Here is a 21879-nt window from a genome sequence, read left to right as displayed (position 1 = left end):
TAAAATTGGTTGCTTCTGGGGAATGAAACCAACGATAAGGTGAATCAGTGATCTACTGTTCCTTAAAAACCCTCTGTACTATTTGATTTTTTACTATGTATATCTTTTTTTAAAGATTTATTTATTTATTTATTTTAGAGAGTGAGAGAGCATGAGCAGGAGGGGCAGGGGAAAGGGGAGAGAGAATCCCAAGCAGACCCCATGCTGAGCTCAGAGCCCCACGCGGGGCTCGATCCCACGACCATGAGATCACTACCTGAGCCGAATCCAAGAGTTGGACACTCAACCAACTGCGCCACCCAGGCGCCCCAGATTTTTTTATGTATATCTTGAAAAAAAAAAGAAATATTTAAAAACAAAGATTAGCCAATTTTGGACCTGCTGTAATTCAAAAGCACCCAGTAGTACATCTGACCTCCTGAGGTTTAGTACAGTCTTTTTTTAAAATTTTTTTATTTTTTAATTTAGTGCCCAAAGTCCCAATTACCAAAGAGTGGCTGACCCAAAGCCAAGTTGACAAATAAACAGAATTTTGAACTTTAATAAGGCAACTCCAGTGAACCTAGACGGAGCTGAGTAAGCCTACTGACTGGTGCCGGAAAATAGCTGTAAAGGAACTATGTAAATCAATTAACTCCATGGTTTTTATGGAGATCTCTTGATACCAAATCTTTCTTTTCATGTTTCTCTGATCCTGCGGAGATGAAAATTGACATCCATAGTCATATTCTACCAAAAGAATGGCCAGATCTAAAAAAGGTAATGGTGATTAATTTGCTGAATTATTTCTGGACCTTCTCCAGGGTTTCTCACTGCTTCTATTACAAATCTATCTCTTCTTTGGGGAATTAGATGTTAAGTTTCTCTGTTCTAGGGGTGATTTAAAATTATTTGGTAGCTCTGATTTCCCAGTTTTTTAAAATTACTTTTATATTTATTTTGAAAGAACATTGATCAAAGAAGTAAGTGCCTTCTCAAAATCCCCTTTTCTCCTCAAATGAAGCATTCCCTAAAATTTCTGGACAATTTAAGTCAGGCAGTTTTACTTCCATTTAAATCACATATTCAGCTGCTGGGAAGATACGTGCCAACTACAGAATTTAAAGTTACAGTTTCAAGTAAAAGACTATTAAAAAAATGGAATGTGATAGGCTTCCAGTACTTCTAAAACACATCTCCTTTCCAAAATGTTTAAAATAAGTTTTAGAAACACCAAGAGATAGCTTGTGGAGTTTTTTTAAAGTCTATTTTAGGACACTGTCTGAAACCTTTCCTTTTGATGTTCTTTAAGCTGTAAATTCTTGTTATGAACTGGAGAGTAGGAACATCAAAAAAAAACCTAGAGAAAATGACATGAAGCCTTTGTACAATGAGTGTCTCTTTCTCTGTGTTTCTCAAAAGAGGAAAATTTCCTTTTGTCATTAAGAACTTTTGAATGAATACTAAAAGAAGGAGATGGGGAACATGAAGAAATTTATAATTGGTTTGAGCTTTATTCAGGCTAAGTATCAGGTTTTACCCAATCTTCAGCCTTCTCTAGTATTTTCATGCCACTAATAATGTTTCATCTTTTTTATCCCAAGTGAGGAAAAATGAATTAACACAAACTCTAATTAAAATATAGTTTATTGTGCAAGTAAGTGAAACTATTTTCTTCTCATAATTGTCTCCTGGAAGAATGTTAATCTTGTTTCTTTATCCATTGGTACTTCAGGTAAGGTGGATAGTAGACATTGTAGACAGAAAAATACATATGATGCTGAACCATCTATAGTACCTGCTCTAACAGGAAGAGGCTTTCCTGTTAGAGCAGGTACTAAAAACTAACTGCACCAACTGACCCCTCCAGGAATCTAACTGCCTACATAGGAACTTGCTGTTCTGAATGCTATTGTCCTCATCATGTTTTATTAAAGTGTAAACACCACTTCACAAGGTTAGTGATGAAGACCCAGAGCAGCCTAAAAAGGTGCCTCCTCTTTGCTAAAGAGAGAAAACTTTCTACCTAGTATCATGTGTCACAACTCCACCTCCCATTAACTGCCTCCCACCTGGAAGCCTGCCTCCAGTTTGAGCAGAGTAGTTGTCACCAAGAGCTGACAATTTCTAGGTGTTCCCACCCAATGCAGGGTCCTAAAGGCATTGTTAAAACTGCTTAGGAAGCTGAAAGATGCAGAGCTTAGGGAGGCTATAACCATAAATGTGTTCCCTGGAGACTTCCCAAGCACATGCTCTGCTGGCTCTTTATTCCCCCTTCTCCTTCTTAATTATTTTAAGATTTATTTATTTATTTATTTGAGGCTGGGGAGGGGCAGTGGGAGAGGGAGAGAGAGCCTCAGGCAGACTCCACACTGAGCGTGGAGCCTGACAAGGGGCTCGATCTCACAACCCTGAGATCACAACCTGAGCTGAAACCAAGAGTCAGACACCTAACTGAATGAGCCACCCCCCTCCAGACATCCCCCTCCCTTCTCCTTCTTAACTTCTAGCTTGCCTCATAAGAGGGGAGGGGCATTTTGTCCCAATAAACCAGGGTTCTATCTAGTAGTCTCATGTGCTGCAAACAGATAACTGATGCACTTAATTATGTTGATGATATGATGATAGTAATAATAACCATTATACTCTTAGATTTCCAGGGAGCAATATATACATATGTTTGATTCACATAAAAATTGTGTAAATTGCAGATAGGATTTATATTATTAACCTTGCTGGACCAATGAGTGCCTAAGACTCAGAAATGAGCCCCTAATCCCGGAGCTATGTGGGACCATGGTGGCCCCTCTACAGCATTACCACTGCAACCACCTTGATAGGGCTGGCTCAGGAGAATATCAGTGCTGTGAGGGATGTCCCTGCTTCCCTCCATCCCCCAGTGCCTCCCTCGACACCAGCCAGTTCCCCAATCCCCCACACTCATGTAAACCCACTGAGGGCCTCATCACAGGGTCACTGGAACCTGACTTCAACCCACAGGTCAAGCAAGTGGATCTGTTATGTGGTAAAGTTTTCATTTGATTGCAGGCAAGCCAGTGATGAAAAAACCAGCTGAAAAACAGTTGTGTGTTTTCAAACTGGGAGTGAGATAAATAAACATACATATAAATAGTGCCGGGATTCTTCTTCCTCTCTCCCCATTTCCAGTCCATATAGTCAGAGTAAAGTGAGCATTAAAGTGACATGAATCCTTGGCGTTCATATAGTTCAGTAATTACAGCAGATTTTCCTTTATCTTCAAATTGTTTCTTAAGGGGTAAAATATTATTTCAAAACATCAATCTCTGATCTTTTCTAACCATTTTTTCAAACTTTCCAATAAAAGAATGAAAAGGAGAAGCCAGTACTAGTTTTGTTTGAAAAACTAGTATCTATTTTCCAACCTGCTTTTCTTTATTAAACATTAATGGACACACCTCAATAACCTTGACCTCCTAATGCACTGAGGAAACAAACAAGCAGAATCAACATCCTGGGTTGGATAATTAACTAATGACTACAAAGGACTGGGATTTGAGAAATCTTTTCATTTTTACTTGCTAATAATGATTTTACTCGGACTTACAGTTAAAATCCTTAGGGGGAAAAAATCTATCTCATGTGGAAAGAGAGCAGATGCAGGGGGCACTTGATTAAATTGTGTTTCTGATGCATCAGGACCCCCACACTCTGCTACCAGAAAGAGGAGGATGGTGGCCCAAGGAACCATGGTGAACAATGTTTCAGACTGATCCACTATGAGACTGTTCATAACAACTATAATGATAATAAGGTCTTGGCTCTTTCCTTCAGTAAGAATTTATGGATCACCTACTATGTCCCCAATAGTAAGATTTGCAAAGATTCTTCTAGTTTTAAATGGGGTCAAAAAAGTCTGGCCTTTAATAAATATATATTTATATCTTTTTTCGTTAGCAATGATTTAATTGCACTTGATCACTGTCAGGTTTTAGGGGACCAAACCCCAGACATAATCTGACTTTTAAGCAACCCCTCTGAGGAAATAGATATCTGGTTTCATCACACACGAAGTTCCTTATTCACCTCATGAAGTGTGAGGGCCCCAAGACACTAAAAATGCCATTCAGTTCATCTACCTCTGATTCATATAAATCCATCTCAGAAACATATCTCTTGTATATAAAACTGAATTCCCTTGGATTTTTTAGTTTGTTTTTTATTGTCATGCCCTTAAATGCCTACGGGACCCTGGTCGTTGTCAGTCAAACATTTTCAGACTGTAAATGCCTCTTGGCATATGCTCTCACCAAAACTACTTTCAAGGTCATAAATTTCAGACCCCAGGCTTGGTTCAACCTAGGATGACGGCTGCAGAACTATGTAGAGCCCAGACTTGCAACAGTTGCCCTAAATAGGTTAGGCCTTTGCAGGGAGCTTAGAAGAAACACAAAGTGGTCAAATTTTGTGCTTTCCAAGAAAGAGGAAGGAGGAAAAAAGGGTGACAAGAGCTCCTTCTTTCAGAGCACTCTTTAGTCTGGCGCTAGGGTATGCCTTCTTCCACCACCTGAGGATAGAACAGGCTGCCACCTCTATGCTACATCCAATGCCATCCCTGTCTGCCACCACCACCGCCATGAAGCTCACTAACACAACCATCATCACTACCACCTCACAACCTCTACCATTGCCACCGCCACTGCCAACCCTACAAACACCACAACCATCACTCTCGCCACCTTTGTCACCACCTCCACCACCACCAATGCCACTGTCACCATCATCATAATCATCATTAGCATTGATAAGGTTCTTTCTATACGCCAGGTCTGGTATCAGTGGCTTTCTATGAATTTTATCTCAATTAATTCCTGTAAAACCCTATGCCACAGTTACATATGAAGCACAAAATGTAGCCTCATTTTACACTTAAGTGTAAAATGCTAAGTTACTCCAACAAAGTCAAGGATCTTGTAAGTGGTTTGTCATGTGTGACAGGATCCCTTTGTTCTGCCTCTCTCTGCCTCTCTACCCTTCCTCCAACGGAACACATCTTTAACCTGCTAACTTATGGGTTAAAGTTCCTTAGCAAATTCAGAAAAAGTAAGAAAGACAGAGAGGAAAGAAGGAAGAAAGGAAGAAAGAAGAAAAGAAGGAAACAAGGAAACAAAACCTTTTCTTCTACACTAAAGTTTCAATGGCAATTTTCCAATTCAAGAGAAAGTTAATTTACTCTAAAATGTAACTGGTTGAGGCCATATGCCACCTCCTGCACCAATACAGATCTCTCAGCAGCTTTATCCAGGAGAAGGTGGAGGGGGTGGCACAAGGGTATTAAATGCCTGTAAGGAGGAGAGTGGGATAGAGGAGTGCAAAGGAAGAGGCTCGTACAAAGAAGAGAAGCTTGGCCCCCTGGTGGACAGTTTCCTCTGCATGCCCAGCCTGCTACTTCAGGTCCTGTGATACCACTTAGGAAGGGGGCCGGTAGATTTCCAGAGCTAATATGATTCTTTGGAGCTAGAACTCAAGAACAGACCTTATGCCAAGGTGGAATAAGGCTGATACAGAATTTACCAAATCTTAAATCTCCTGGGGCAGGCCCCACTCACAGACACAGAAACATACAAACACCTCTGTGCAATTGGCCCAGACCTCCCCTCAGTCTGGAGGTGAGAGGGTAGCTAGGAAGAGGAACCTTCCATCACCTGACTCACTCAAGACAACTGCCTTGTAACAGGACATGGAAACCAGCCACTGTTAGCTGGTTTCATCCAACTACAACAAGCAAGAAGTTGAGCTGATGGTCAGCTTCCCTACTCATCACTACTGACAAAAGCTGTTGATGAGCTCTTCACATCTGTTTCCGGGCCCCACACCTTCCCTTCTTCATCACACTGTGAGAATAACTGTTCTAAAGCCTGGAAATGGTGAACACTGGTAGTTTCTCTCCAATCTGATCCCAGACTATCATTTCAACCTCCCTCCCTAGATACCACCTGATTCAAGTTGGTGGTCAGTACCCTCCTCCAGGCTCCCAGGGAGCTTATGTTACTCTACCACAGCACGTGTCATACACCATCACCCTCCAGTACTTGCCATCCCAGCCCCACATGTTCAAGACTGTGCTCCACACAGGCTGGAAGTGTCCTTCACTTTTATTTTCTCTGCCCTAGTAAGGCTGGTCAGGGGTGGGATTCCCTGAGGGTGTGGAGAATGAATGAACAAAATGAGATTTTAAAACCTATAGTTACATGAGTTATATATACCTATGTTCTTAGGCAGCCTTTGAAAATTTTTTATTTATGACCTCAAGAAGAAATATATTTTATACTGTGACTCAGTACATTCATATATATGATGGAAAGGTCTAATGAACTAATACCACATGGGAAACATTCTAATATATTATTCTATTCTATTCTGTTCTATTCTACTCCATTCCATTCCATTCCTATTTTGGCTTGGGTTTTCCAAGAAGCAGACCCTGAAACAAAGATTCAAATGCAAGTAGTTTACTTTGGAGATGATCCTGGAAACACCAGGAAAGAGGAGAAATGAGACAGGGAAAGCAAGGCAGCCAATGAAAGTGTAGAATGTGTGCCTCAACTCAGACTCATGATGCCCAAGTGGTGGGGAAACCAGTGTATTCAGTGTACTTACATACAGACACCCTCAGTCACTGGTTGAGGGCTTTGGAGGCAGGGAGCCAGGAATGGGGACACTAATTTCCTGAGACTTCTGACCCTCTAGAAGGACCGGATCAAAGCTGGCTTCAGTAGCAACAGGGAAGCCCTTGTCAAAGAAATGCAGGGGCTGACAGGTGAAGGAGGGCTGGTGTGCACAGGAGTGTTAAGGGGAGGGAAGTTGGGTTGGACGCTGGCAGCATCCATTACAAACTATTTTGGTTTTTAGAATGTCTGGGTCACTATCCACTAAACAGATTTCATGATCTACTAATGGACTGCAACCCATGGTTTGAAGAGCAGTGTTAGCATTCTAAGATGGTATTTCCTAAAGAGTAGTCCTTACAGTCCATGTACTCCTGGTGGTCCATGAAATGATTGTAGGTGGTACATGGACAAGTATTTTTTAATGTTAATCCTCATTTAAAAATTGCAAGCTAGTGTCTGATATCTGATCCAGAACACATAAACAACTCTCGAAACTCAGTCATTAGAAGACAAATAACCCAATTTAAAAAAAACTAGGCAAAGAATGTTCACAGATACTTCACCAAAGAAAATATGTCAAATAAGTACTTGAAAAGCTGTTCTCGTTGTTAGAGAAATACAAATCAAGACCACAATGGTATACCACTACACACCTACTGAAATGGCTAAATTAAGAAAACTGACAATACTACGTGCAGATGAGGGTATGGAGCAACTGGAATTCTCATACTTTGTTGCTGGGCATGCAGACTTCTACAGCCACTTTAGCCACAGTTTCTTTTCTTTTTTTTTTTTTAGCCACAGTTTCTAAGTGGCAGTTTCTCATGAGGCAATTCTGCTCCTGGATATTTACCTAAGAAAAAATAAAACATATTTCTACACAAAGAACTGTCTTCAAATGTTTATAGCAACTTTATTCATAATAGCAGATAAGTAGAAAAACAAAATGTCCACCAAGTGATGAATGAATAAATAAATTGTGGTATATCCCTAGAATGGAATACTACTCATCAGTAAAAAAGGAGTGAACTACTAACACAAGCAACAACATGGATGGATCTCAAACGCATTACTAAATGAAAACAAATCCACTCACAAAGGATGCATAATGTATGATTTAACTTAAACAACATTCTGGAAAAGTCAAACTTATAAACAGAGAAATCAGACCAGTGGCTCTAAGGGGCTGAGGACAAGGGTGAGTCAAGTGTCGACTGTAAAGGAGCATAAGATTGTATTTCAGGGTGATGAAAGACTCTATTTTTATTTTGATTGCAACATGGGATTGCATAGAATATACACTTACAAAGATCCAATGTTACTGTATGTAAATTATACCTCAATAAACCAAACTTAAAAAAAATTGTAACCGGGGCACCTGGGTGGTTCAGTCGGTTGAGCATCTCTGCCTTTGGCTCAGGTCATGATCCCAGGGTCCTGGGTTCGAGCCCCACATTGGGCTCCCTGCTCAGCAGAGTCCACTTATATCTCTTCCTCTGCTGCTCCCCCTGCTCACAAGACAGTGCGTGCTCACTCTCTTCCTCTTCCTCTCTGTCAAATAAATAAAATAAAATCTTAAAAAAAAATTGTAACCTAGGTAAAATGAGCACTTCTATGATATAGAATTTTCCTCTTTATATTTCAAATAAATATACTTGAGGGGAAAAAAAGTAAATTGATTTAAATATCAATATTGAGTATGTGATACATGGGTGTTGGGGGCAGAAAATGGGAAGGTGCTGCCTGGTAGGATGGAGCTCAGGATCCTTTGCCCCAGGGATGCCCCTTTATTGCAGTCCTCCCTGTTTTGTTCCTCCAGTCTAACTGTGCTTCTCCCCCACAGAGATTCGGCTATGGAGGCTGGGTGCAGCTCCAACACCACAGCAAGGTGAGCTTCTCACAAAGGGTGAATGTCCCTTAGACCAGGGACATCCTGAGCCTGAGATGTTCTTGCAGGTGGGCCTCCAGGCTCAACTCACGTCCTCTTTTTGACTTTGTAATAGGCAAGGGAGCAGCACTGAGTTTCTCAAAATTACCAGAAAAATGAAGGTGACTTCAAAGAGCAGTATTTAAGAAGATAAAACTGCAATTTGAGAAGCCATTAAGAAATTTTTTTTCTATTTTTTTTTCTGCCCTAGAGCCAAATTTAGCATTTATTGCTCTGCCTCAAGAAAGCAACCTGGGCTCTTTCCACAGGTTATTACAGTATATTAATGCCAACCAAATAAATGGCACAGTTTAGGTTTGCGCTAAGCTGGAGAAATTAAACGTTGGAGACAAAGAGGAGAAAAAGCCACTTTTATTAAAGGTTGAGTCTGGTAAGAGGAAAAGCAAGAGGAGGAAGGCCTGGGGCAAAGCATTCTGCAAGTAAGGAGGCCTGAGAGTGAGCTGAAGTCTAGTGCTACGCAGCCGTCATATCTGACTTCACTTGCATAGGCATCTCATGCTCTCCTGGAGTTCAGATCACATTCCTGAGCTTCCAGCTAAATGCAGATGGACCCTGGAGGACTCAGGGTCTGGGAAGGCAGAGTTACCATGTGCAGGGGTAACTTGGGAGAAATGCAAACTTGGAGGTCTCACCCCAGACCTACCAACTCGGGAATTTGGAGGGTCAGGCCAGCAATCTGTTTTGACAACCCTCTGGTGATTCTGACACTCAAGTCTGAGAACCACTGGCTCATACATTCATTCACTCACTCACTGGTCTATATTGATGCCTATTTTGTATCAGGCCAACCAATGTCAATACCGGGAATAGGCTGGTGAACCAGACAGAGATATTCGCTGCCCTCATGGTGCTCAAATTCCAGGGAGAGACAAACAAACATGATCACAACAGAGAATGGAATGAAAAACAGTGCTGTGGTAGCGAGTGATTGGGGAAGATTCACTGCGCTGGCTGCTCAGGGAGCCAGCTAAAACTCAGAGGATGGGAAGGAAAAGCCTGGACAAGTGTCCCTGGATGAGGAACAGCAGTTGCAAAGCCCACCAAGTAAAAAGGAACTGTGTTTGAGGAACAGAAAGGAAGGGAATGTGGCTGAGATGCAGTGAAAGGGGGAGATGGTAGGAAATAAGGCTGGGGAGGTACACAGGGGCCAGATCATGGAGGGACTCTGGGGACACTTGGAGTGTCCCCAGCTGTGGAGTCTGGATTTTATTCTCAGTGCAATGTAAATTCTCTGGAGGGTCTTAATGGCTTAAAAAGACTGCTCTGTGGAATATGAACAGAGACAGGTAGAGTTTAGGGAGCCAAGATAAGAGCTGGAGAGATGAGCAGAAGCCTCATTAGACAGGGCCATAGAGGATAGATTTAGGCCTTTGTACTTGATCCTAAAGGCAATGGAGAATAAATAGTTTTGGGAATCAGAATCCCTGGGGCAGCTTGCTTTCACCTTCATTAAAGAGTGCCCACTAAGTGCTGGTTTAGACACTGTGCTGCACTCTTCCCATTAAAAGTGCTAGTTCCTAGCCTGGGAGCTGGTGATGTCAGTTGGCCTTAAATCTCCCCAAGGTAGAGAACATTCTGAGTGGAGCTGATTACAACGCTATCAGGAAGTCCACAGGAGTGGGCAGCCTATGACTGGTTTTTAGGTCTCATTTGTAACCTCGATACTGGATTTGAATGGCTTTCATTTCATTTTGTTTTCATGTCAAAAAATTGCATAAAGAGTAAATCTCCAAAAGAAAACAGGAATGAAAATATTTCATATCGGCTACCTACATATTTCCAGCAAAATTGGACAGAATTTAATAGAACAAAACAGTGACACTCTCCTTCCCTCTCTCTCAAAAACAAAACAAATGAAAATACAACAGAAGCGGATCTGTATTTTTCATAATTATAGTGGTCAGGGATTACAGTCAGGAAAAACAACATGCAAATATGTATAAATATGGAAATTAGGCTAAGCAATGAGAAAATCCAGTATTTGGGGGCTGAAATTTCTTTTTGTTCTCCTACATTCCTTTGAACAAATATTTTGTGGCTCCCAAGACTGATTTACCTTGGAGATTCCTGTCCTCTGAAAAATCTTTCCAAAACATTCCTCTGGTCTGCCCATTTGTTTCTCTTTTTAACTTTGGTTTTTCAATGCTCTTGGAATGAATTGAGGGGTATTTGTTTGCCACAGGAAAGCTTTGTTCAGAACTAAAAAAAAAGAAACACCATTTGTCCTTGGTTGAGTATTGATAAAAGTATAAGTAGTAAGCCAGTTTGTATAACTTCCTTTCAGGAGCTGTTTGGGGTGAGGAAAAAATACCTAGGAGCATTTCAGAGGGTAGACATAGGGTCCTTCTCAAATCCATGGGTCAGAAGCATCTAGAAACATCCACTGAGTGTTTTTCAGGAGCTTGGGAATACAAATGCAGACACGCACACACGTGCACATAAACACATGTCTGTGTATGCATACACATATACACATCGTTTCTATCCGATTAGCATTTTGCACACAATGTTCTGTGTGAGCTCATCAGGGTGCTGCTCTCAAAATGATTTCCCCCATAAAGAAAAATCTACCCAGTTTTTCACCTGTGTCCCAAGCACAGGACCTTCCATCCCCATGGAGTTGGGGTGCATCATCCTCCCAGTGTGGATGTGTTCTCCATCCTGGAAGCTCCCAGAACCCCATGCTATTGGGATTTTTATGGAGGCTTTATCATGTAGGCATGTTCAATTATTAACTCCATTTCTAGCCCTCCTCTACTCCCTGGAGAAGTGGGGGGGGGGACTGAAAATTCCAAGCTTCTAATCATGGCATGGTCTTTCTGATGACCAGCCCCCACCCAGGAGCCATCCAGGGGTCTATTCGGAGTCATGTCAATAGAACAAAAGATGCTCCTAGTCTCTTACCCACTTAGGAATTTACAAGGGTTTTAGCAGTCCTATGTCAGAGGATTAAAGACCAAATGTTAAAATAAGAGATGCTCCTAGTAACCCTCAACAAAGTAGGTAAAGATGGAACATACTTCAACATCATAAAAGCCATATACAAAAGACCCACAGCTAATACCATCCTCAATGGGGAAAAACTGAGAGCTTTTCCTCTATGGTCAGGAACAAGATAGGGATGTTCACTCTCACCATTACTGTTTAACATAGTACTAGAAGTCTTAGCCACAGCAATCAGACAACAAAAAGAAATAAAAGGTTTCTAAATAGGCAAGGAAGAAGTCAAAATTTCACTATCTGCAGACAACAAGATACTCCACGTAGAAAATCCAAAAACTCCACCAAAAATTTGCGAGAATACATGAATTCAGCAAAGTCCCAGGATATGAAATCAATTTGCAGAAATTTGTTGCATTTCTATACACCAATAATGAAGCACCAGAAAAAGAAATCAAGGAATCGATTCCATTTACAATTGCACCAATAACAATAAGATACCTAGGAATAAACCTAAACAAAGAGGTAAAAGATATGTATGCTGAAAACTATAGAACACCTATGAAAGAAATTGAAGAGGACACAAAGAAATGGGAAAAAATTCCATACTCATGAATTGGAATAACAAACACTGTTAAAACGTCTATACTACCCAAAGCAATCTACACATTTAACGCAATCCCTATCAAAATACCACCAACATTTTTCACAGAGCTAGACCAAACAATCCTCAAATTTGTATGGAACCACAAAAGACCCCAAATAGTCAAAGCAATCCTGAAAAGGAAAAGCAAGGCAGGAGGCATCACAATTCCAGACTTCAAGCTATATTACAAAGCTGTAGTCATCAAGACAGTATGGCACTGGCACAAAAACAGCCACACAGATCAATGGAACAGAACAGAAAACCCAGAAGTAAAGCCATAACTATATGGTCAACTAATCTTCAACAAAGTAGGAAAGAATATCCAATGGAAAAAAAGACAGTCTCTTCAACAAATGGTATTGGAAAACTGGACAGCCACATGCAGAAGAATGAAACTGGACCACTTTTTCACACCATACACAAAAATAAATTCAAAATGGATGAAAGGCCTAAATGTCAGACAGGAATTACTAGATACATCACCAGAGGAAAGGGAAACAAAAGCAAAAATGAACTACTGGGGCTTCATCAAGATAAAAAGCTTTTGCACAGTGAAGGAAACAAACAAAAAAACTAAAAGGCAGCCTATGGAATGGGAGGAGATATTTGCAAATGACATATCTGATAAATGTTTAGTATCCAAAATCTATAAATATCTTATCAAAATCAACACCCCAAAAAACAAATAATCCAGTTAAGAAATGGGCAGAAGACATGAACAGACATTTTTCCAAAGACATCCAGATGACTAATAGACACATGAAAAGATGCTCATCACTCATCATCAGGGAAATGCAAATCAAAACCACAATGAGATATCATCTCACACCTGTCAGAATGGCTAAAATTAACAACACAGGAAACAAGAGATGTTGGAGAGGATGCAGAGAAAGGGTAACCCTCTTACACTGCTGGTGGGAATGCAAACTGGAACAGCCACTATGGAAGACAGTATGAAGCTTCCTCAAAAAGTTAAAAATAGAACTACCCTACAATTCAGCAATTGCGCTACTGGATATCTACCCAAAGGATACAAAAATACAGATTTGAAGGGGTACATGAACCACGATGTTTATAGCAGCATTACCAACAATAGCCAAGCTGTGGAGAGAGCCCAAATGTCCATTGGCTGATGAATGGATAAAGAAGATGTGTTATATATACACAATGGAACATGACTCAGCCATCAAAAATAATGAAATCTTGCCATTTGCAATGACATGGATGGAGCTAAACTGTATTATGCTAAGCAAAATAAGTCAGTCAGAGAAAGACAAATATTATATGGTTTCACTCATAGTGGAATTTAGGAAACAAAACAGATGAACATGTGGGAAGGGAAAAAAAGAGAGAGAGAGAAGAAGAGAGGGGAGGCAAACCATAAGAGATTTAAAAACAGAGAACAAACTGAGGGTTGACGGAGGGAGGTGGGTGGAGGACGGACTAAATGAGTGATGGGTATTAAGGAGGGCACTTGTTATAATGAGCACTGGTATTGTATGTAAGTGATAAATCACTAAATTCTACTCCAAAAACCGATATTACACTCTATGTTAACTAACTAGAATTTAAATAAAAATTTGGAAGAAAAAAAGAGAGATTCCCCTAGTTTTCTTATCACTTAGGAAATTACAAGGGTTTTAGAAGCAGTGTGCCAGGAATCAGGGGCAGAGACCAATATATATATTTTCTTTTATTTCACACTCCATCACTGGGCAGCCAGGAAAACACCCAACTGGATAAAGAACACATAGATAGTGATAATTTTGTACTAACTGAGCAAAAGAGACAAAAAATAGTAAGGGACTTTAGGAGAGGTGGAGGGGCAGGGGGCAATTTTCATAAAAGAATCTCTGAACTGTAGAACTAGTGATTATCTAGTCAGTGTTTGAAAATATGGGCTGCAATGCAACAGTGAGTCATGATATCAATACAGTGGGTTAGAGCAGCTTAAAAAATAAAATAGATTACAAAAGAGAATAGCAGAACGCATTCATGGTAAGAGTAAATATTGTTTCATGGAAATTTTATTTCAGTCTGTATCTGTATAAATAGATATATTGGGGTGCAATGCGTCACAATGGAAAATACATTTCTTAATGTGGTATCATGGCCAATACTGATTAAAGCCCTCATCCAATGCCCTCATTTCATGTTTTTATTTTTAAGGTTAATTTTTCATTACATAAGTAATATTTGAATAAATTTTCCTTTTTAAATTTAGGCTTTTGGAGATTAAGCTATAGTTAATTCCCTTGGATCAGCACTCCCTATCCTCAAAAGTAATTCCTATCAGGGATTACTATCGGGGTGCCTGGCTGGCTCAGTTGGTACAGCACGCAACTTTTGATCTGAGGGTCATGAGTTTGAGGCCCCACATTGGGTATAGAGATTACTAAAACTAGAATCTTGTTTTTAAAAAAAGTAATTTCTATTAACAGTTTGGTGGGTATCTTTCCAGACTGTTTCCCATTATTTTATTTATATATACATGTACCTATAGAAACACATAGTATTATGTAAAATGTTTATGTATATTTTTAGTTAAATCAATCAGCCTCCAAACAGAAAAGAAATGGCACACTAATTTAAGCGTGAGTAGTCAATTAAGACTACTCAGAAAAGAGCTAACAAAGAGCCTATTTATAAAGGTGTAGGTATGTATGTGATGAAGTTGTAGAAGCCGGCAGGGATTAGAGCACGAAGGGTCTTGCAGGCTGGGTTAAGGAGTCTGGATTGTGCCTTCAGGGCAATGGGATTCCATTCAAGAGCTTTAAGTGGGGCTGTGGCCAAATCTGATTTAAGGTTTTTAAAAGTTGACTGGGAATACAGAGCTGGGTGACTCAGTGGCTCAGTCTGTTAAGTATCTGACTCTTGATCTCAGCTCAGGTCTTGATCTCAGGGCTGTGAATTCAAGCCCCACATTGGGCACCACCCTGGGAGTGGAGCCTACTTAAAAAAAAAAAACAATTAAAAATTTTAATTTTAATTTTAAAAAGCTGACTCTGGCTCTTTTGTAAAGACTGGGTTGGAAGGGAACAAAAGTGAAAGCAGATCAAGCTAGAGGCTGATGCAGTCATTCAGGCAAGAGAGGAGGGGGCTTAGGCCAGACTGGGGCGGCAAGCTGTGGAGGAGGAGACCACTTCTGGATCTACTCTGGAGACAGAATTCAGGGCACTGGGAAATGAACTGGATAAATGACATGGTAGGCAGAGGGAAGTGAAAAAGTGAAGTTGTCTCAGAGAGATGAGAAAGATAATGCAGGCATCAAGGCCAAAAGCAGCAAGCCAGGAGGACCAGCAGGTCTGGGAGAGAAATGGTTGTAGCAGGGCCTCCAATGGAGCTCCCTTCAGAACCTTTAAATGTGAGCATTGGAGTGATAATAGAAAGATCTTCCTGATGACAGCATCTGGGCCATTTCTAACAACTCTGCACTTCACACCCAACCAGCTCAGAAGCTTGCACGGTCTAGAGGGATAGCCTGAGTAGGCACTGCAGTTAAGGAGCAGAGAATGGGAATCTGATAGTGAAACACTGAGTTTGAAAGTACATTTTAAGTGATGCATGAAGTACCCATCATTTGAAATACCAGCCATATTCGAACTTACCTGTGGACAATATTAGAATTAGAATGTGAGAACCAGAAGTACACCAGGTTAGGGTCCCTGGGAATCAGACTCTGAGACAGAAATTAGCACGCAGGAGGTTTATCAGGAAGTGCTGTGACAATGGGCACCAGTGGAAGGAGGAGAACAAAGTTGGATAGAACAGAGGGCAATGCTGAGCTGTGATGTTTCAATGGAGGCCTCAGCTGACCCTACCAGGAGATCTAAAACTAAACCTTCAGAATTGTCCCAAGTTGGGGTGCAGGAGGACAAGAGAGACGGTTCTTTATACCTCCATGTCAATCAGTCATTGGAAGTGGGCTGCCCTGGAAATGAAGCAGGACCTGGAGGGAGGTGGCTCTTCAGCTGAGGCAGTCTTCCTATCTCCCCATAGGGACTGATAGCTCAGGGACATCTGTAGGCAACACCCTCAGAAGCTAGAAGAAAAGGCCCTTTATTCCTGAAAGAGGATTTGAGCAGCACATCACACCATCCTGGGAAGGGAATTTAGACATCTCTTACTCTAAGCGCTTATTTTATAGTTAGAATCTGAGGTTCTGGGAGGTTGTTTACACACAGGGTCCTGGTCTCCTGACTCCTGCAGTATCATGATTTCTATTATGTCATGCTATTCTGGCTTTAAAAATATTAGAGGTGTATTTGAAATGGTTTACCCAGGTGGTGATTGTTGGTTGGGGAACTCTTTTTTTTTTTTTAAGTTTTATTTATTTAAGTAATCTCTACACCCCACGTGGGGCTTGAACTCAGGACCCCAAGATCAAGAGTCACATGCTCTTGGGCTGCCTGGGTGGCTCAGTTGGTTAAACATCTGCCTTCAGCTCAGGTCATGATCCTAGGGTCCTGGGATGGAGCCCCGTGTCGGGCTCCCTGCTCAGTGGGGAGCCTGCTTCTCCCTCTCCCTCTCCCTGCCGCTCCCCCTGCTTGTGCACTCTCTCTCTGTCAAATAAATAAATAAAATCTTAAAGAAAGAAAGAAAGAAAGAAAGAAAGAAAGAAAGAAAGAAAGAAAGAAAGAAAGAAAGAAAGAAAGAAAGAAAGAAAGAAAGAAAGAAAAAGAAAGAAAGAAAGAAAGAAAGGCAGGAAGGAAGGGAGGAAGAAAGAAGTCGCATGCTCTTCTGACTGAGCCAGCCAGGCACCCCAGTTGGGGGAATCTTTAAAAAAAAACAACAACAACTTGGTTTTCTTTTGAGAGTTTAGAAAAACAGGATTTGTTTGTGGGTTGAATAAATTAGAGCAGCTTACTCCAATTACTTGGTTATTAGTTTGGTTTAAGATCTTGGTTGATATTGAGGTCAGCTTAAGAACCTAAGAAACCCTTTTGTCCCTCCCCCAGCAACACGTACTGCCTTCTGAGGCACATTTACAGCCCTGCAGGGATACTGGGTTCCCAAATGTAAAGTGAGAGGTATCAGGAATTGATTCTCCCAAAATTCTGGCTTAAGAAACAACGCAAATTGGGAGCCTACTATAGGGCACAGCTGCTCTGTGGTACTTTTCACTCAGAAAAAGTTCGACTGAGAGTTGCTGTCATTCATTAGCTTTACCATGGATCCAGCATGAAGGATGTGGAGAGAGAAGTTCAGTGAGTCCAATTCTCCTGCCATGTAATGAGGGCCATCCCCTCAAAAGATCAGAATCTGTAGGAAATTATAGTAATTAACCTTTGCTTACTAAATAGACACCAATTAACAATATCAGCATGGTGGTATGGAAAATGGATCTATAACCTTGGACAAGTCATTGAATTTTATAGACTTACTGCTAAATGCAAGGGGTGAACTAAATGATCCATTTCTGCTTAATGTGCCCTGCTTTATCTGAAACCAAAACTTACTCATGCATCGTCCAGAGAAATCCAAGTTCCTCCATTACCATTGATAATATATGGTAAAATCTGGCCTGAAATGATGGAGCATGTTCTCTGACATGGTTCTTTACGAATATTCTATTTCTATTGAATCTTCTGTTTTATCCAGTGTTCTTAGTTGCAAACAAAAGAACCCACTCTAGCTTGCTTTAGTAGAAAGGCAGTTCATAAAACTCCTGGGAAGACAAGAGATCAAAACCAGAGGCTGTGCTAACATTCACAATGCCCAATCATACCTGGGGGACTGCTCCAGCAAAGAGCCAAGTGCCGCCCTTCCTGGCCACAGACAGGAAGCTCATACTCATGCTGATGCTGCTGAGACTGGAGACCAGAGTACTGACATTTCTGCTCCAGCCATGTCTGATACCTCAGACAACACCCATACCAGAAGGTAGCTTCTGCATGCATGTTCGTACCCTCACTACAAGGGAGGCTGGGAAAGTGAAGTCTGGATTCTCCTTCATAACATTTATTCACACACAAAAGTGTTCCAAAGATGCTGGGTGGCCACAAGCATGACAAATATAATTGTCCACATTTTGCAGATAGAAAAAGTGAGGCTTCAACTCAGAAATCCCCTAACTTTAGCCTCTTCTACTGGTAGTAACTTCAGGAGATTTAAACCCAGGTCTCTTGGAATGCAAGCTCTTTCAGCACTCTGCTATCCTGGGTGCTTTATGGTGCCTAAGCTTTCCTATTTAGGAGCAAAAGAAAAAATAAAGCCTCTAATTTGCCAAATAAAAGTTTATTTCTTCACTTTTTCTTTTACCATCATTCCTCTCCCCTCCCTTCTTCACCAAATGGAAAGACATGTGTTCCTATATTCTATTTGGGCAATCAGTATCATTCTGGACTCTTCGTTGCAAACAATGGAAAACAACAATGGTCAGTTTAAGCGGAAAAGGAATTGGTTGCAAGTGTTTTAAGCCCCTCCAGAATTACACATGCCTAGGGAACCACTCATAAGATGTGCAGGTGATTGAAGCCACAGCCAAGACCACACCACAGGACTAGCCTCACTAGAGAGCTGCTGCCTCCCAGCTGGACACTGGACACTGCCACCAGCACCACTGCCAATGGACCCAGCACGTGACCACTGCTGGAATCACTGGCAGAATAAATTCACCAATCCTGTCTTTTTGCATCACTTCCTCTTGATTAAAAACCAAGCATTGCTGGTCAAGCTTGGGGCAAGGAGAGCAAGCACTGGGGCTTTGGGGCTTTATGAGAGGGTATCTGGGACCTGCCTCCACCAAGACTCTCGTAGGAAATTTCCCAAGCTGGAAAGGAGGTTCAGATGCTGCCAAGGTCAGCAAAGGATGGGAACTGAGGCAAATAAATTCTGATGTCCTGATGTCAAGAGACTCAGCTATGCCTAGGTATGGACATCTGTCTCAGGATGTACAAGTCATTGTTAACTGACCTTTTCCCCAGCCATGAGAAATGGAAACTTAGATGTGAGGTCTTATGTATGCAGACCAGACATGAATGGGCTGCCACACTTGAAGGTGAAAAGTGGTCAACTTTCTCCATGCATGAGACGGAGAAGGTCTTGTCCAAGGACTAGAAGGATGGAGAAGAAAGCTGTGGCAGGGCCTGCGTACCACTCAAAATCAAGTCAAGAGGTGGGCGCCTGGGTGGCTCAGTCATTTAAGCGACTGCCTTCGGCTCAGGTCATGGTCCTGGAGTCCCTGGATCGAGTCCCGCATCGGGCTCCCTGCTTGGCAGGGAGTCTGCTTCTCCCTCTGACCCTCCCCCCTCTCATGTGCTCTCTCTCTCTCATTCTCTCTCTCTCAAATAAATAAATAAAATCTTAAAAAAAAAATCAAGTCAAGAGGAAGAGGAGGAAGGTGAAGGACTCCACCAAGCAGAGCTCAAGGCCTTTGATCACCACATGCCCATTCAGCCATCACGTAGGGCCCAAGGGCAATCCTGAGGCCCTGAAGCACCACCAAAGGTGATGTGCCCTCAAAGCAGGGAAATACCAGGAGATAGTCTCGTCCCTAATTAGCCATACATCATTAATAACTAATACTTAGAATAACTAGCACTTAACACGTGTCAGAAACTCCACTGAGTGCATTACAGGGATTATCCCATTTCATGCTTACAAGATCCCTTTAAGGTAAGGGATTACTATTATTATACCACAGTAAGTGGTAGAATGGGGATTTGATCCCCATTGATCACTATGATTTCAAGGACCTGGATCAGACCTTTCCCTTTTCTTTAGGGATCACAAATTCAAAGTCCACTTTAGAGGACTCCTTGCACTGAGTATTAAATGCAGTGTACACAGGCAGGCATGAGCCTGGTGGAAGCTAACAACTCAGCACCAAATTTCATACATGCTACTAGACTGATTCACTTCATTGCCCGCATCCTCCTGCAGTTGTTGACATCAGTGTGATGTGACATCATCACTGCTCCGTTAGACAAATCATTTACTGTCACTAACCATCTGTTGCTTTTCTATAAAACAAGAGGGTTGGACTAGATGGTCTATCTCAGAGGCCCTTTCCAAATCTAAAATGTTATGGATCTGGAGTTTTCCAGACACTGGGCCATGCTCTTGGGTCCTATAGCCAGCAGTTGAGATCAGCAAGATGAACAGCCATCCTCAGTATACTGCCCCAAAAGGCCATGACCATGACCTTGTTCTCTCTGTGTCCAGCCACTGACACTCACAGAGCACACCCCTTCAATTCCAGGCCAACATTATGGCATAAGGATGAAAAGCTGAGTCCCGTTAAATGAACAGACTTCTACTTCTCTGAAGATTAAGTAAAAACCCCTAAAAATGTTAGGGGAGGACCATGTTCCAAAGCATACAAGGAAGAATAAATCTAAGTAAGCCTAGGTCACACCTCTTGCTGATGTGAGTTTTCTGCCCTAGGGAGAAGCAAAGATGCTGAAAGATGGGAAGGTCTTCAGAGTGGTCCAAGAGAACTGCTGGGATCCAGAAGTCCGTATTAGAGAAATGGACCAAACAGGTACTTAGGACGAGAAATGCTACCAATGTCTGTATCTGATATAAAAGCAACATCTGCCTCTAAAAGTCTGTTGACCACTTTATGTGATTAACGTGATGGCAACTTCTGATTGCCTTTTCTCCACAGGACAGGCTATTTCAGCTTCGCTTCTACTACAATGCTTTTAAGAATATGGATTTAAACTTTTTAAAATTACGTATACCTTGTTTTAAAGTAGCATGCTACATCATCAGAAAAATAAAAGTAGTATTTTATTATTTTAAACTTTTAAGTTCAAATGTAGAGTACTTACTGTGAAGTCAACTAAAACCATAAAAACAAGAATTCACAATTAAGGATGCCAACTGCTTGCTTAATCAGATTCAGGATCCATATTCTTTCTATAGTTTGTCTCAATGCACAGTACAGAATGTCCCCACTGACATACAAGGAGTGGAAATGGGAGTAGTTAAAAAGAAAGTTAATCATATAATAATCTCAGGATACTCTACAATGTAACCAGTCCAGAAATTTGAAAAGTGAAAATTGGGAAATTCTTGTTTCAAAGCTGAATCACTAACAATTTCTAAGAACTGCTTGATTTTCCTTATCTTACATCTAAAAAGCAAACAAGTCTCCCCAATTTAAAAGAATTTCAAAGACTATCTAAAATATGGTATGATGGCCACATCGTGCTTTCACTTATTACTACCTGGTCGACTGTGCGACCTGAGGAGTATTTGCTCCAAGAAGATGCACTGAGCCTTCTAGACACATGTGAGCCATGACTATGGACCATGATGGGGAACTCACCACTACAACACTGTCAGGCCTAAATTTTGACATGGGTTGTCTAGATTCAAACAAGAAAACAAACAATGCATATACACAAATGAAAGAGCAGCTTGGAATTATCACCTTCTTAATCGAAGACAAATGTATAAGAACTTCAAATACATATAGAGATAGCAGAAGCCATTTTATTCCAAAGTCTGCACAAAATGAGTTAATCTGCCAGCCCTAAATAAGGAGGTAGTCTCTGGCATAGTAGAACTTGGTCTAGGATACTTCTGGCCAGGTACTTCTTCATAGGTTTCTTTAACAATTATAAGTATATTTAAATAGCATTCAAATTGAATTTTACAGAAAGTCTAAAGCACCTCTGTAGACCACACCAGAGAACACAGAGTATATGCCCCTGTTCTACAAGTATATGGGAGTGGGAGGAGAGTGAGAGAGAAAAAGCATCCCA

General features: G+C 41.2%; 1 protein-coding gene across 2 annotated transcripts in view; it reads left to right on the top strand.

Annotated features, from left to right (window-relative positions):
* Positions 1 to 702: 702 nt before the first annotated feature.
* The window catches only part of ACMSD (aminocarboxymuconate semialdehyde decarboxylase), a 70414-nt gene continuing 49237 nt past the window's right edge, over positions 703 to 21879 (top strand). The window contains exons 1-3 of one of the 2 annotated variants that reach the window (XM_028101258.2): positions 703 to 759; positions 8473 to 8517; positions 20552 to 20648. In XM_028101258.2, coding sequence (XP_027957059.1) covers positions 703 to 759; positions 8473 to 8517; positions 20552 to 20648 — 199 coding nt within the window. Of the gene's footprint in view, positions 760 to 8472; positions 8518 to 20551; positions 20649 to 21879 lie in introns of those variants that run through there. The other variant, XM_028101259.2, reaches the window with a different exon arrangement.

Source organism: Eumetopias jubatus, unplaced genomic scaffold, assembly GCF_037043125.1.
Source record: "Eumetopias jubatus isolate StellerSeaLion01/CBP00866 unplaced genomic scaffold, mEumJub1_p1.0 scaffold_3, whole genome shotgun sequence".
NCBI classification, from domain to species: Eukaryota; Metazoa; Chordata; class Mammalia; order Carnivora; family Otariidae; genus Eumetopias; species Eumetopias jubatus.
Note: the sequence above shows the minus strand (reverse complement) of the source record. Positions and strands in the feature narration are given on the sequence as shown.